Below are 17483 nucleotides of genomic sequence, written 5' to 3'. Positions count from 1 at the left end.
TCACTGGTGAAAATTAATACATTCCGATATAACAGTCCTGCACTCCAGGTTTTCAGCTTTTGTTTAGAAATAACTGAGAGAGCTGTTGATCCAACTGTGTTTCCAGTTATGGTTTGTCGAACTATTGTTTTGCCAACCCCATTTTGGTCAGTGGGATAGGCTAAATAACAGAAACACTGAGTTTAATTCAATATAATTTAACAGCACCACAAAGTACAACCTTCAAACAGATCATACAATTTAATTACCAGCTGCCACATGTACATATAGATATATACTTATTTATTTTGCTCGTATTTACACACAAACTTTATCTTGTATATAATAGTCCGTCCACATCACCTGTATATAGCCCCCATTCTTTCTTATTATTTGAGAGTCAAACCTGAAAGTCAAATTACTAGTATGTGTCGTACAGGGTGACATAAAGCTGACTCTGATTCTTATTTATTATTGCAATTCAATCAAAACAAAAGATAATAATTTACTAAATGAAAAAAATACATAAACTCTGCATGTACATGTCAAACAGAGAATCAACTTGATATTATTTTACTACCACAACTACTTTAATAAATGGTAGAAATAAAAGCATCGTGCTTTAAATATACAAACATGTAATACATTCGTGCAAATACAAATAAATAAGAAAAAACAGAGAATAATTATATTATATTATTTTATATTATAAAGATATACATGTAATTTTTCTTGTTGTTTGGTGCAATACATATATTAAAAAATAAAATAAAATAAAATTTAAAATAAACAAAGTACGCAAATAACATTAAAAGAGGGCGTTTTAAAATAATTAAGTTCGAAGAAGAAGAAGAAAAGAAGAAGAAGAAGAAAAAGAAGAAGAAGAAGCTTTCTTTGTGCGCACTCCCGCGGCTGCAGGAACGCGCCTCTGTGGCTGGTGGACGGACGTTACCGGGTTCCTCGCGGAAGTCTCGCCCCCTCCTGGCAGAGGAAACCGGTCTTGTTGACACTCCGACACAGGCGACAATGGCGGCCGAAGTGAGGCAGGAGCTTGCACAGCTCATGAATTCCACCGGATCTCATAAAGATCTCGCTGCCAAGTGAGTGATGCTAATCGTTAGCATTTACATTCACGCTCATAATAACCGCTCACCTCTCCAGGTCGGGACGTGAACTGTAACTGTTAGCTGTGATGCACCAAGCTAAGCTAACGTTAGCCACCTAGCTTCTTTAGCCATACATACAGCTAAGCTAGGAAGCTTAAACGTCAACAGTCTCGGATGATTTTAATGTTAATATGTAGTTTTATTATTTCATTATTTAGTATTTTATTTAAAATAAAATGCAGAAAGGCTACGTTAACCTTATATTTTTTAAAAATCATATTAGCTAACGAGTAGCAACCCTAAAGTTAACTACACATACTGCACATAGCTTTAAAATAGTTCGAACTTGAGCTAGTTAAAATGACACTAACCCCTAAAATCTCATGCAGGTATCGACAAATTTTGGAGAAGGCCATTCAGTTTACGGATGCAGATCAACTGGAGTCATTGAAAGCCTTTGTAGAAGCAAGTATGCTCTGACTGCCTTCTTCTTCTAATTTATTTTTTATATCATCCACATTTTCTGTTGTGTATTTCTGATGTAAGCGGGATGTCTCACTGTCATCTTCTGCGCTTTTGCAGTGGTTAATGAAAATGTCAGTCTCGTCATCTCGAGACAGCTGCTCACCGATTTCTGCACACACCTGCCCAGCCTGCCGGACGCCACGGCGAAAGCAGTGTACCACTTCACCCTGGAAAAGATTCAGCCGAGGGTCATCTCCTTTGAGGAGCAGGTGAACGCCCTCACTGTCTCTCGTTTTCCCTTGATCTATTCTGATTTGTCCGTCAGTGCGTACCTGAATAACGCTCTCACTCGTCCTCAGGTAGCCTCGATCCGACAGCACTTAGCAACCATTTATGAAAAGGAGGGAGACTGGAGAAACGCTGCCCAGGTTTTAGTCGGCATTCCCCTGGAAACGGGACAGAAGTATGTCAGCTATCTACAGGTTTGATTTGCTGGTTTTGTTATATTGCATCGTCTTTAAATACATGTTTGTTTCCTCCCTTTAGGCAGTATAATGTCGACTATAAGCTGGACACGTATCTGAAAATTGCCCGACTCTACCTAGAAGACGACGACCCGGTGCAGGCAGAGGCCTACATCAACAGAGCCTCGCTGCTCCAGAACGAGTCGTCCAATGAGCAGCTGCAGATTCACTATAAGGTACATGATGTCGCTTAGAATCAAAAGAAGTACGGCCGTCAGTTTAAATATTTAATCAGGATTAATCGCATGATTGATGTTAGCGATTAATGTCAGATTATTTAACATTTATTTAATCTGTTCTAAATGCACCTTAAAGGGATATTTTTCAAATTTTTAATTGGACAATTTAATGGACAGCTATTTCAACAATCCAAAATAATGATACTGCTCATTTTTGTGTATTTTTTTGCCATCTATGTAGACTTTTAATTCTTTAATTATCAAACCAATTATTAAAGTAGTAGCAAAACAATATTAGGCTGATTCTCAAGATGTTAAAAAAAGGAAAAGGAGATGCCACGTCTACATTGCCATGGTTTGCCTTTGGCGAGAGGAAGCTTTCTGTGGTTTTCAGAACTCATTGTGCTCCAATGGTGGCTCACTTCTCATCGACTGTGAATGAAGGTGGCTTTGTTGTTGTTGCTTTTGTTGGAAGAGCCATCTGGTGGGGCTTTGGGGCTGAACTTGCCATCCACAGCGTTGCTTCTGCATTGCTTCCTGATTTCCCAATTGCTTCTGACCATTTACTAACCCATATAACTTTTGTGTAATTTGTAGTCGTTTGGGAGATACTTAGATCTGCGTATATCCATATAGTGGGAGTGATTGGGGCACCAAAACGCAGCTTCTAAATAACGCATTATCTGCCCAGACGATGATAACGGGTAACTCGGACTCAACGGGGAGTAGCACTAGAGTATCATAACAAAATATTGGTGAAATGAATGGGTTTCGCTGCAGATAATGTGTTATTTAGAGGCTGCATTTCGGTGCCCCATTCACTCCCACTATATGGATGTACGCAGATATAAATATCTCCCGAAGGACTACAAATTACACAAAAGTTATATGGGTGAGTATACGATCCTCTCTTACGCCAGAAGTAAGGTCCAGGTTGTAAAAAACAGTAGTTCCCCTTTAAATCGCGAAAACTATGTCATTGTATAACTTTGACATCCCTACTATTAGGTAAAATATCAAACTTTGCAATACAGTGTCTGTAGTTGTGTGGACATGTGCTCAATGCTTGTTCTTCTTCTTAGGTGTGCTACGCCAGAGTCCTAGATTTCAGGAGGAAGTTTATTGAAGCTGCACAAAGATACAACGAGCTGTCATATAAGTCAATTGTCCACGAAAGTGAACGTCTGGAGGCGCTGAAACACGCCCTGAACTGCACAATATTGGCCTCTGCAGGTACCACCAGGACTAATGGGTTTAGTTTCACGTTGGTGGAAATAATCTGAAATGAACTGAGGTAATTTCCGCCTGTTTTTTTTTTTGTTTGTTTCAGGTCAGCAGCGCTCTCGTATGTTGGCCACTCTCTTTAAGGACGAGCGCTGTCAGCAGCTGGCTGCCTACGGCATTCTGGAGAAGATGTACCTGGACCGAATCATCAGAGGGAACCAGCTGCAGGAGTTTGCTGCCATGCTGATGCCCCACCAGAAAGCGACCACAGCGGACGGTACGTCAACATAAGCCGCCGGGGCTTGGTTTAAAAGCCTGCGATCGGGTTACACAGGTTGAATGTTAGTGCACGGTCTGGACGGGACCTTAGAGCTTCATGAGAAGCAACACATCTGATATGAATGTAAATTAGTAGGTTTCCTTGTGTAGAAGCCTAAAGCACCGAAAAGACGAGATGAAGTGACAAGATTGGGATAAGTTCTGGATACGGTGGTGAACTCTTGTTTTTCTTAAAGGGAAAAGTTTAAGTAAGTTTACTCTCCGTCCTCTGTTACAGGGTCCAGCATCCTGGACAGAGCTGTGATTGAACACAACCTCCTGTCTGCTAGTAAACTCTACAACAACATCACGTTTGAAGAACTCGGAGCGTTGCTGGAAATCCCCCCAGCCAAGGTGAGGCATGGACTGGCTTAACAAATGGATGTAATTAGCTTCCTGCTCTGTATGGAAATGATTTATATCTAGTCCTGCAAGGGAAGACAGCTCTTCAGAGACTCTCTAGAGGAGTTGTACGCAGTTTGTTTCTGCACATAAAGACCTAGAAAATTACACGATTTTACATTTACATTAACGTTATGCTCTGAGTTAGCGAATACAGCTGCATTTGAAAGATGTAATATGTCTGTTTTTACCTGAACGGACATGACAGTTCTGTTTGTTTTTTGTCTCCAGGCTGAGAAGATAGCTTCCCAGATGATCACTGAAGGACGCATGAACGGCTTCATCGACCAGATAGACGGCATCGTACACTTTGAAAGTGAGTCTGCAAAGCTGGCGTGTTCATCTTCATTCCAACACCGAGAGAGTCACTTGTGTTTGACATTAATAGCTCAAACTAAACTAAACTTTCTTTAGTCTCAGGAGCTTTGTCTGCACAGTGGCCCAGTGATCTAGTAGTTTTCCCAGTCTCTGCTTCAGGAGCCATTGTTGCAGAGTTTGCATGACTTATTGAATGTCTTTTACACAAAAGAAAATCTAAAATAGCTTGATTCTGGAGACATTTTGGAGAGTTCAGTAGGGACGTCCCAATGAAGTTTATTTTTCCCCCTGATCCGAGTCCTGATCCGATGTTAAATGTCCTAGAGTTGGTCTCCTGTTGCTTCCTAAATTCTGTCCTCGTCTTCCTTGTCTTCTCCTAGAGTCGACTGGATTCAGTCCAATAAATCTTTCTGTCTGTGGAGAGGGTAGCTGGTACCTTAAGATCTCTACCCCGCTGCCATAAACTCTCTAACCCTCTCTGGAAGATTTTTCTTGTTGACTCTGTCTCCAGGAAACTGATGCAGATTGGGAAATTGATCACTCAGTGTTGTTGCTTCCACTGCAGTGGCTGTTTTCCTAATTATCCCAGTTCCCAGATCTGTTTATAAGGCAAGGATGGGATGCTCAAAAGGGAATTTGATCCATTTACACCTGGAACATCTTGATCAGAAAGGCCAGGATGTACTGTGTGTCCATGGCCAGTAGAGGGCAACCTCTCCAGTCTGGATTGATGGAAACGCGTCTTCTAATCTCTCACTTTCTAATCTCTCTCTCTCTCTCTCTTTCTCTTTCAGCCCGTGAGCCCCTTCCTACCTGGGACAAACAGATCCAGTCTCTATGTTTCCAAGTCAACAACCTCCTAGAAAAGATCCGGGGGGCCGCTCCAGAGTGGGCAGCACAAGCTATGGAAGCCCAGATGACCCAGTGAAACACCACCTCCACCTCCTCTAAACCCCGGACGTTCTGTCTTCCTGCCACCAACCATCCCCTGCAGCCCCAGTAACGAAGCAACATCCACTCATTTTTTTTTTTTCTTTTGGCTAAATGTTTCAGACTGTACCGTTTTTATTTCTTTGCTCAGTGTTTCTTCGCATTGTTCACGCGTTACCGGGTGGAGTTGTTGGGATGTGTGTAATGAGGCGGCGAAGGAGACGCGTACATGGTGTATTTAAGCTCACTGCGTTCTCTGGTTTTTAACTTCAGAACACTGCTGCATCTGTAGAGCTGGGTTCATGTAAAAAACGCATAAAGGAAAAAAATAAATTCAAAGCTGAGAGAAAGTGTTCAGGTTCATGTTTGTTCATCGTCTGCTCCTGTGGCAAGTCAAAGAAGCGTCACCATTTAAATTACTTTTTAACTAAATGTTTTTATATTAGTGTTTATTGGGTTTACCTTACAAACAAATACAAGAACCACAATTAAAGTACAAAACAAAAGTAAATATTAGAACATGAACGTAGTAGAAGGGTGTATACAATCTTTATCAAGCCTTTTTATTATTATTGTTATTATTATTTGTCCAATATCTAGAAAAATGTTGCTTAACTAAAGTAGTCATTGTAAAACCTTAATCACTACAGTTTATATTATTATTACATAATAGGGCTTGGCTGACGTGTGACTAATTGTTTGATAGTCCCGCCCACTAACATGGAGGGGGCGGAGCTTATGACATATACTGCATCCAGCCACCAGGGGGAGCTCTACTTGATTTGGTTTCACCTTTGAGGAGCAGAGGAGCCTTTTGTACGCAGAAGGAAAAACAACTTAATTTTAAATGAAGTAACCATGAAATAAATCATTCATGCATAGATACTTTATTTATCCCGAGGGAAATTCGGTGTCCAGTAGCTTCATGTCCAGTAGCTTCATCACTTTGTTACCTCCCGAGTATGTAGCCAGGGGATGAAGGGAGGAAAACAAAAGAAAATTGTTTCCGGGCAAAAGGAAAGCGACACAGAGACCGATAACTGTGTGTAAAAGGATGTTTCTTTATTCAAAAACAAAATACCAATGATAACTAAGAAAGCTGGTCACGAAACTAAACACAACAGACCAGAACTGACAGCCACAAACAAACTAAAGGCGCCACCACACCTGGGGGGAAAAAAGACAAAACGAACCAAAAGCGCCACCACACCTGGGGGGAAAAAAGAACACAGGCAAAAGACCAAGAAAGATTACTGTCTTTTCCACAGAGAAGATTAGTCAGTACTTCACCATTCAGAGTTCCAACAAGCAAAGTCAACCTCACGCTTCCACCACTGTGGTCCACCATGTCTCTCTCTCTTTGCCGCACCTCTCCTCCACTCTTTAACCAGGATCAGCTGATTACCTGAGTGGAAACGGCTGCTGGTCGGAGGAGGGGCGATCACCTGGAGGAGGAGAGTGGGAGAGAGAGAGGCACAAACACACCAAAACAACCATAGAGGCACTAGGGCCGTTTGCTGTCTACGTTTTAAAGCATCACAATCAGCAATTAAGTGACCTGGTTTCAAGCAATAAAAACATGGTTTTTCACCTTTCGACCGCTGTACTGGAGCGCTAATGGTGGGAGCGCTAACAGGTGGGCAGGTAGGCTTCTGAGTTGAGCTACGGTTGAAAGATGTGTCATACCTGACAAAACTGCTCCTGTGGGTCAACGTGAACTCCTCAGCTAAAATGGCAGCCTGCTGTAAGGTGGACACCTTCTGCTCATTGAGGTAAGTCACTATTCGCTCAGGAAGGCAATTTTTAAACTCCTCCACTAGCAGCAGTTCTCTCAATGAAGTCATATCACATACTTTGCAAGCTGCACACCATCTGTCAAAGAGGAGACTCTTCTCCCTTGCAAAATCAGTAAAAGTCTGATTTTGACTTTTCTTCAGACCTCTAAACCGCTGTCTGTATGCTTCTGGCACCAATTCATAAGCCTGCAGAACAGCACTTTTGAGTTTTTCATAACTCAAGCTGTCTGCTGTGGTAAGGGAGGCGCAAGCTTCCTGGGCTTTTCCATTCAGTTTGCACTGTAGCAACAGTGCCCACACATCTTGTGGCCAGCCCAGCGCAGTTGCGATCCGCTCGAAAGAGCTGAAGTAAGTCTCGACCTCCGACTCACGGAACACAGGAACCAGGGGAATATTTTTACCGACATCGAAACCTGTGCTAGATGACTGTGACACATCTACCGACACAGGGCTAGCCCTAGCCTTTAGCTCCAGCTCCCGCATTCTCACTGTGGTATCTGCCTCTAATTTTTTCAGCTCCAGTTCTCGACGAAGCTGGAACTCCCTCTCCTCTTTCTCCTTCTCCCACTGGAGACGAGCAAGACGCACCCTCACCCGAGCATCAAGTCTTGAGCCAGGAGAGGACTCCACAGACATAGGGTCAAATTTAGGCAAGGTGACATGCGCTTCCTCAGCTACAAACCGTGTGCTGGGAGTACGACCGATCTGCTGTTCGCCTGAACCAGATGGGACTTCATCAAGCACTCCTTTTTCTACGAGGGCCTCCACCACCGCGGCCTTCAACTCTGCCTTACGTAGGCTACGAGAAACCGAGATGTTGTAATGAGTCGCCAACTCGTGCAAGTCACTCATCCTGCATTCATCTAACTGAGATAGTGACGGTGCAGCTGCAAACGTGTCCACACTGAAATTCTCAGACATTTTTTCTTAGTGTTTCTACAACCCCAATGTAATAAAACACAAAGATTCACACGATGGGAAAAGAAACCACTCAGACACACACTATACACCAACTTCCCCAGACCCTGCCTATCCAAGACTGAGCCTGTCTGTCTTCTTGGAGCGTGCCGGGCTCGAGGCGGCTTTAAAGGCAAACTTCGGCAGCAGAAGCTCCGAAACGCCTACCCCCGCCAGGGAATTGTATCCCCACCCAGGATTACTCCAGAAAATAAAAAAGGCAAAATAATAAATGAGTGCCCGAAGGATAAGCTGTGAGCAACTTAGCTGGACACTCCCCTACACTTACCAGGGAAGCCGTGCCAAACAAAAAACCAGGCTACAAACACCGCCAATCAAATCTCCCGACGCTCTCACAATGTGATCCCGGAGAAACAGATGCGAAATATAGAAATAGATAGAGTCTTATGTCCTGAGGGACAAACGTCCTCCTCAACCTGTCCACGGAGCAGGACAGAGACAGCAGCCTGTCACTGAACCAGCTCCTCTCCCTGACTATGGTGTCCTGTAGAGGGTGGTGGACATTGTTCATGATGGACCAGAGTTTCTTCAACGTCCTTTCATCTACCACTGATGTCAGGGACTCCAGCTCTGTCCCTACCACAGAGTCCTCCTTTTGGATCAGCTTGTCCGGCCGTGAGGTGTCCTTCTTCTTAGTGCTGCCTCCCCAGGACACCACAGCGTAGAAGAGGACACTGGCAACGATAGTCTGGTAGAACATGTCCAGCAGCTTCCTGCAGATATTAAACCACCTTAGCCTCCTGAGGAAATGGAGACTGAGTCTGTATCAGCCGACCAGTCCAGTTTGTGATCCAGATGTAGACCCAGGTACTTATAGGTCTGAACCACCTCTACACTCTCCCTGTTGATGGTTACAGGCTGCAGGAGGTGAGGCCTGGACCTCCAGAAATCCACTACCATCTCCTTGGTTTTTAGCTGCATGAGGGTTTTGTTTTTATTCTTTTTCCCATCAGCTTTCACTTTTGCCACCAGACAATAATCGGTGCAGCGTTTTATAATTTAAAGGATGTCATTTAATATAGTAGTGATCAAAACTAGAGCGGAGACTCTGAAATCTGAGGACTTTTAAACATAACCTTTCTTTTTAACACGAGTGTTAAAGGCTTAAAACAGTAGTTGATTTCTAAAAGCTTGGACTTTGATCCAGATTTGCATCTAAAATTAGTTTTACAACACCGAAGGAGCCTAAACAGGAACGAACGTCACAGCCACACACTGCAGTGACTATGATCAGTCCTCGATAAAGAGCAGCCCATCCTGAGCTGTAAAACATTAGATGGTTGTAACAATAAATTTACGGGAGTTTTCCCGTAACACTTTATGGGAGTCTTATCATTTCTGATAATTTCTGATAATACTGACTGTCATCAGTATTACGAAAAAGTTATGTCCACCGTCATGTTAGTGCAGCTATTGGGAGAATTATGTAATGCCAGCGCCCGTCTCAGTTTGCTGAGTTAGCTTCAGCTAATTTGAATAAAAGGACAAAGTACAGTTGAGGCTGATGTGAACTTCTACGTTAGATGGTATTTTATTAAAATAATGATGCTAGAGGAAAAGTCAGCCATGAATGCGGAGGACAAACACCACAGAGCTAGCATGACTAATAATAAAAATGTGTGCTCAACCTGGCGTCTAGTGATGTGCCATAAAATTATGACCGTCTAGTGAATAACTCTGATTATGTGGTTCCCATGGCTCCCATCAGTGGGTGGAGATGTATCAAAGAACACGTTGAACATTTTGTCCTCGGGGCTGACGTTAGGATTTGAGAGACTTTGACTAAACATAAACAAGCTGTCACGTCTGGATCAGAGCATCTCCAGAATTACAGCTCTTGATCCTGGTCTGCAGTGGTCCAAGGAAGGAGGAGAACCAGAGGCAGGTGGCGTCAAAAACTCTACAAGTCCCGTTGCCTTTTTTTAAAAACTCTTTTTGCATTTACCATGGGCATGGTGGTTAGCACTGATGCCTCACAGCAAGAAGGTTCTAGGTTCTAATCCATGTGCCGACTGGGGTCTTTCAGTGTAGAGTTTGCATGTTCTCCCTGTGTCTGCGTGGGTTCTCTCCAGGTTCTCCAGCTTCCTCCCACCGTCCAAAGACATGCTGGTTAGGTTCATTGGTGATTCTAAATTAGGTCTCTCTGTTAGTGTCTCTCTGTGTTAGCCCTGTGATAGACTGGAGACCTGCCCCCCCCCCCCCCCCCCGTGACCCTTCACAGGACAAGCAGTTACAGAAGATGAATGAATGAATGAATGAATGACTATACCATGACCTGGATGACTGAGAACCTTCACAGACTTATCCTATCCTAGGGTTAGGGTTAGGGTTAGGGTTAGTGGTGGTTTTAATCTTGTGGCTGTTCGGTGCATCAACATCAAAGATGAAATCAAGGATTCCAAATTAAAAATACTTCTATTTGACAAAACACAAACACAGAGGCTGCACTGAACTACATTTACTTTTATTTATCAGAACCGAGCTGATGCTTTATCAGCGCTGTCGTCCACATTTACAACTTTTCTCCACTGCCGCAACGACGGCCTCTGGAAGACACAAAGTTAGCATGTCACACTCCAGCTCCATAAATACATCAGTTTTTGTTTTTTTTCTGTCTGTGTGTGTGATATCTTTTTGGCATCACCCCGTTCAGAAGATGCCTTGCTCCTTCCGGCGCTCAATGTCTCTCTTGAGCTGGCAGGCGGAGCAGCATGGGCAGCAGCCCACCACCATGAAGTCGTTGCACAGCGACCCCTGGGAGCACAGGGCGGGTCAGGGTGAGAGGGTGAATGACGATGACTCAAATCTTTATCAGACTCCTGTTCGGCGGCTCGGTGTAATAACTGGATTTGCGTGGGCGACTGTGGCCATGGAAATTTGAACAATCGCGTAGCTGTGTTTTTTATTCATTTAGTTTTTCCTGCATCCACGAGGAAGAGGTGTGGCTGTAAATTACCCTATATGAGCTTTGCGTGTCATAATTCAAATTCAAAGATAATGTGTAACGCTTCATTTATGGTTATTTTAGTTTGTTGAAGAGATGATTTCCTCTTTAGCCCGAATGGAGGCAAGACACGCTGAATATAGTCGAAACCAGGGTGTGGTCAAAGTTATTTTAGGTCCTAATGTTTCTTTTTGTTTTAGTGCAAAGAAGAACAAATACATTATGATAATGTTCACATTTAATGAGCTATCGGTTTATTGGACATTTCTTGCCTCAAGATTCACAGTGGTGTTGTGGTTAGTTTAATGATCGATTAAAGCTATTGGTTTATTTCCTTAAAGTTTTTTGCATTTTCTGTAATATGCAACAGCTGGATCATACTTCAGATTTAATTTATTTATTTGCCATTTTAAAGAAGTCTTTCTATAACTGGTTACAATATTATTATCAGAGTCTGTCACACATTTACTTATTTTTTGGACATTTCTTGCCTCCAGGTTCACAGTGGTGTGGTGGTTAGCACTGATGCCTCACAGCCAGAAGGTTCTGGGTTCTAATCCATTATGGCCGACTGGGCCTTTCTGTGTGGAGTTTGCATGTTCTCCCTGTGTCTGTGTGGGTTCAGATTCATTTGAGAAGTGACTGAACATCTCAAAAAATTCTGCAAACTGTAAAGAAAACAGAAAACTACTACAGTGCTCTTTATGGTTTAGTTGTTCGTGCTTTTTGTTAGCCAAATGTTCTCCAGGTCATTAAGTGGCAGTTCAAAGATAACGTGAGACTTCATGTACGTGTTCTAACTTTTGCTTTTTATCATATTTTTGGAAAGCCTGAAGGTTGTAAGTCAAATGTAAATGGTTGGAAGATCGATGTGAATCCGTATAGGCTACAGGTGAAAACACTTTAATCCGTCCGACGCATTTCAGAGAAGAACGTGCAACTGCTGAAAATTTGGTTAAACTGAATTGTTCATTTTTGGGTTTTCAGAGTCAGTAGACCCCTGTCTCTACTGTTTTTTACAACCTAGGCCTTATTTCTGGCATAAAATACGATTGTTTACTCACCCATATAACTTTGGTGTCATTTGGAGTCGTTTGGACGATGTTGAGATCCGCGTATATCCATATAGTGGGAGTGACTCGGGCACCAAAAAACAGCCTCTAAATAACGCATCATCTGCCATGAAACAGGAAACTCCAGACTCAACGGGGAATAGCACTAGCCTACCATTACAAAATTTTGGTGAAATGAACGAGATAATGTGTTATTTAGAGGCTGCATTCTGGTGCCCCAGTCACTCCCACTATATGGATATACGCGGATGTAAATATCTGACAAACGACACCAAAGTTATATGGGTGAGTAAACGATCTTGTTTTATGCCAGAAATATGATCCAGGTTGTAAAAAAATCAGTAGTTCCCCTTTAACTCCAGCATGGGGTAGTTTATGATGGACAACATGAGGAGTTCGAGAGGCTCCCGTCAGGACGCAGACTCCGCTGTCCGCCTTGCCGGACACAGAGGAGGAAGGCAACCTTCATCCCGAGGGCTGTCCAGCTTTTGAATGACAACAGACTCATGAACACATGATTTTAACTGCCTCTTATGCACTTTGTTTTAATTGAAGCACTAAGGAAGCACTTTAAGAACTCTTAGAACTTTTAGAACCAATACTATGCGATGAATGACGATATGTGGTATGCAGTGTATGATTGTGCAGTGTGCCTGTGGAATATGTGCTGGTTGATTGTACAGTATGCGTGCTGCTTTTGTTGTTGACTGTGTCTCTTGTCCCTTGTTGAATAAGCTACTACTATGCGCCTTTTTAATTGCCCCTTGGGGACAAATAAAGTGCTTTGAATTGAATTGAATTGAATTGAATGAAGCTTTTTGTGTTTTTTTTTGGTGCTGTTTTAGAAAAGTGTTTCTGAGCCTGCAGGTTGTGAATCAAATCCACTGCAGAAGAATGAAAATATTTAATAATTTTTAATCAATTCCCGACTTCTTCCCTGTGTCCAGGTACCATTTATTTCTTAAATTATGCGGTTTGGAATTAGTATTACACACAGCCGGACTAGTCATATGATGAATAATTCTTCCGGACTGCTTTGACGTCATACTTTGGAGGGTGTAAAGCCAAAACAGATCTTAAATTACAGTTTAAAACTACCAAAACATCTTGAATTTAATTTGGTGAACTTAAAAATTTTTTGAAGTTCTTACGTTGATGTTGTATCTCGTCCTGTAGACACTTCGCAAGGCCATGGAATGACCGCACAAGAAGCACTCGTCCATGTCGCTGGCGATGGAAATGCCGAGCATGCAGTAGCAACACCAGCCATAGAAGACTGAGGATTTAAAGAAAAGGTTCACGGTCTTGAAATCTGTCTGGCAACTATGCTTTCTTTGCAGAAATTAAGAAGCGACATGTTGAAATGAATTCAGTGAGACAACTCCACTTGACATTGTTTTAGCTTTGTTTTAGAGAAATAATAAGAGTAAGCGATGGGGAACAAAATCCCAAGTCCTCTTTTTGTATAAAAATATGTTTAAGATGTTTCAGGTTTTTTTGTGCCACAGTTCATTTTTTTGCATTTCCATGCTGAGTTACAGGGTAATATAACATCAAAAACATAGATTTCTGGAATGAAAATGACTAATTATCAATTTACTTGGAGTCATTTTGATGTCAAAAGCCTCATTTTAACTTCAACTTTTACACCTGCACCATCGAGAGCATCTTGTGTGGGAGCATCACCACCTGGATGGGAAACCATACCAGGCAGGACTTCCTGGCCCTCAAAAGGGTGGTCCGTTCAGCGGAGTGGACCATCAGGAACCCCCTCCCCAACCTGCTGGACATTTATACCAAACGTTGCAGGTTAAGGGCCAAGAAGACCATGAAACACTCTCTCTACTCTCTACTGCCATCAGGTCGGCGTTTTCCAATGCCTGAGGACAAAGACTGAGAGGCTGAAGAAGAGTTTCTATCCACATGCCATCCACCTGCTCAACTCTGAGCCTTAACTGGATTTAAATACCACTGCACTTTACTCACATAGCTGCTTTCCGTACTGTAAGTGTGTTTATACATATACGAACTACCCCCTTCTAAGTTTACACTTGAGTTTACGTCTATATTTTATTCTATATTTCTTAGTTTACATTTACACTTATATTGTTTACCTTGTGTGTTATGTGCAATCACTACTGTTTTACTGTAGTACTTTTTTTTATAATAATAATAATAATAAATTTTATTTAGAAAAAGCGCCTTTCAAGGTACCCATTGACACTGTACAAATTAGGATAAGAAAGGACATAACATAAGTTGTTACTACTGGCTGCAGGTACAACAATACATTTCATTGTGCATTGTACTATTTATAACTGTACACGTGACAAATAGAAACCTATCTTATCTTATCAAATAAACCTTTGAACACGTTTTTGCACATGGAGTACAGTATTCAAAGTACAAAAGGAAGATGTTGGATATTAAAGGGTTAAGGTTAAAAACAGGAAGAAGTGCTCTTCTTCCATCGTACCAGATATGGGGTTGTTTTCTGCTTCGCTGCAGCCCTGCTCACGAGATAGGATGCACCACACTCTAATGTTTCACCTTAAGCTGAAGTCTCTGTACCTATTCTTTGCGTGCTACATAAATTGTCAATTGGAGAGAAGTTGTCAAGTGGTCTATTCATGGTTAGACTAACCTTTCCAATAGGTATAAAGATCCTGGGATGAAGGAGAGGGAAAAGTTCCTCCTTCGACAAAGAGATGTTATAAATACAAAAACTTCAGCAAGAAAACTGTTCTTGGATGTAACATCTGCAGTTTTTACAAACAAGTAACAGTAGAGGAAGGGGTTCTTACAGGTTCCAACGTCGTCGCAGCATTCACACAGGCCAGTCTGGAAGTCAGAGGGTTCATATGAGCGTGGTTGGTAGGTCATAGCCATGGTCGGGATGAAAACTTCTCTCTGCAGGATGAAAAAAAAAAAAAAAAGGATTCTTCTTATCGCCGTTCTCGAGCCTTAACGCTGAGGTTCTGACCGTGACTTCTCTTTCATTCCCCCCGGTGCAGACGTATCTATAAATTACCCCTCTTTTGAACATCAAACAACGTGGAAACGGGGCATAAGTTATCCGTTTTTTTTTTTTTCTTGGCAATTCAAGCGGGAGGTAAATCTTACCAGATGGTCGGAGGGGTTGAAGGACGGTGATGGAGGAGGCTCCTGGACAGGGCTGGGAGGCAGCGGGAGCTTTTATAACCGAAGGGAGTAGGTGACTGGCTTGTTGTAGACATAATTACCGTTTTATTGTGCGGAGGTTTTTTATTGTACAAGTTGGGCGTAGGCACATCACAACCCATCCGATGCCAGTAAACCTCAGATGAACATACAACTGATTGAAATTGAAATTGTCTTATATGTGCAATGGATTCTTGTTATCTATCTATCTATCTATCTATCTATACATACATATATATATATATTAGCCTAAAATAACAGTGATGGCTGGAAAATTAAGAGCATGGACTTTGTCTCATATGATGTGTCGTCCTGCTATTATGCCAAAGGTCTTTTTTTGATCAGTTTCAGTTTGAGAAAACTAACGAGCATCCAGTCAACCGACTCCAACTAAAGAAACAAAACAAAACACATATTCTGTGGTGTAAACTTTACGATAAACTCCCAGAAACTTTCAAACAGTAAATATTAAAGACAATCCTTTAAGATAATCTTCGTCTTCCTTTAAAATAATCCTTTAAGATAATCCTTTAAAATAATCCTTTAATTTATCCCACTGAGGGCATAAATTAATATTTATCAAAGCTAACTACAATAACATACAGAACTGACACAGCAGTTTAATTTGTGTAAAGGTTAATTTTTAGCTTCATACTTAATCTAAAAGTCTCTCTCCTGTTTGCCTCCTTTCATACAGACTTTGGTTGCTACCACTCATCTCTAACTGGGATTTATCATCTCCACATTAATTTGACCTATTCACATTAAATCTAATAAAGCACCAACCAGCCAACACTGGCAATTAGCTCCAGGTGATTAACAGGAAGGGTCTATTTACAGGGGACAATGTCAAATGAAACACTCAGTATTCACACCATCAGACTGCCATGTAAAATAAAAACAAAAATGATTTAAATAAATACGTACGCACATTAACATACCAGCTGTATGAACCATCCAAACCAAATACATAAATTTCTGATTCCATCGTCCCCCACACGTCTTGTGATGATGGTTTAACCCAAGAGTTTAAAAGCAGGCAATCAGACCATGCCTGGCTTTTTCTAAAAAAAATAAAATCTGTCAATTTAGAATCACCAATGAACCTAACGAGCATGTCTTTGGATGGTGGGAGGAACAGAAAGGCCCCAGATGGCCTGGATTAGAACCCAGAACCTTCTTCCTGTGAGGAATCACTGCTTAAGAATAATATTTGTAAGTTAAAATGTGAATACCTCTTCCAATACTTGTATTTCCTTGTTTTCCAACGTGATTGCATGTATTTTTTAGTCGTAAACATTACGAATGATTCATCTCGTTCTCATTCAGAGATTACTGAAAATGTAGTAATTGACCTGGAGTGACCTTTAGAAGACTGCAAAGTTTTACACTCACCTCCTCGACAACTATTTTAATGTTTGCTTGCTGTGCTCCACTCAGGCACACGGTGGCGCCACTTCCCACAAAACCCAGCCGACACTTACTTGGTCTGTGCAGGAGGGCCTGTAAATGCTGTGAATGACGACCTGACTGTAATGATATAGACTGCGACATAATGAGCGGCTGTGGCTGAAGCGCAGCAGTGGGCATGATTTTCAGTTTCCGACAGACTAAAGATAGACGTAGACTAAATTACACTAACGTACACAGAGCTGCTATTAGCCTGCGGCCCACAGAGCGACTCCATCACAACGCCTCTCTGCAAACTCTCAAATATACTGCAAATAAGCCATAAATAAGTCAGTTCTCAGTCTAGAGTGCATATTTTATTAATTAAATTCAAAGTCAGAGTTTAAAAAACACATTCATACCAAAGGGACTTCTACAAGTAGTTAAAATTAGCTCTTTTTCAGACAATTACAACAATTTCACATGTATGAATAAATCAACAATAATCTATACATATAATATTACAGCACTGACGCTGTATGATGAGACTTATAATTAATATTAAAGGCATTAAAATTCAGCCCAATATAAAAGTATTCTCTCCTAAATGGACTCAAAGTATAAAAAAATACTTGTTCTGCAGAAAAAAGAAGATGCTTTGATATATTTAATTTAATG

The 17483-nt window shown here is 41.6% G+C and overlaps 2 protein-coding genes across 2 annotated transcripts; one reads left to right on the top strand and one right to left on the bottom strand.

Moving 5' to 3' along the window:
- Positions 1-971: 971 nt before the first annotated feature.
- On the top strand, positions 972-5789 carry cops4 (COP9 constitutive photomorphogenic homolog subunit 4 (Arabidopsis)). Its single transcript, XM_084571821.1, has 10 exons — positions 972-1079; positions 1475-1554; positions 1668-1819; positions 1910-2013; positions 2097-2250; positions 3336-3486; positions 3584-3754; positions 4034-4149; positions 4429-4513; positions 5310-5789. The coding sequence occupies exons 1-10, from the start codon at positions 1006-1008 to the stop codon at positions 5441-5443; spliced, it is 1221 nt and encodes a 406-aa protein (XP_084427947.1). The 5' UTR covers positions 972-1005; the 3' UTR covers positions 5444-5789.
- A 5079-nt stretch (positions 5790-10868) lies between these two features.
- LOC311508185 (placenta-specific gene 8 protein-like) lies at positions 10869-15125 on the bottom strand (the record flags this gene model as incomplete). The annotated part of the gene is made up of 3 exons (XM_084572869.1): positions 10869-10973; positions 13388-13512; positions 15041-15125. The coding sequence occupies 3 exons, from the start codon at positions 15123-15125 to the stop codon at positions 10869-10871; spliced, it is 315 nt and encodes a 104-aa protein (XP_084428995.1).
- Between the last annotated feature and the right edge of the window lie 2358 nt (positions 15126-17483).

This window comes from Chelon labrosus (genome assembly GCF_963514085.1).
Source record: "Chelon labrosus genome assembly, chromosome: 22".
Taxonomy (NCBI): Eukaryota; Metazoa; Chordata; class Actinopteri; order Mugiliformes; family Mugilidae; genus Chelon; species Chelon labrosus.
The sequence above is the reverse complement of the archived record's forward strand: the minus strand, read 5'-3'. Positions and strand labels throughout refer to the sequence as shown.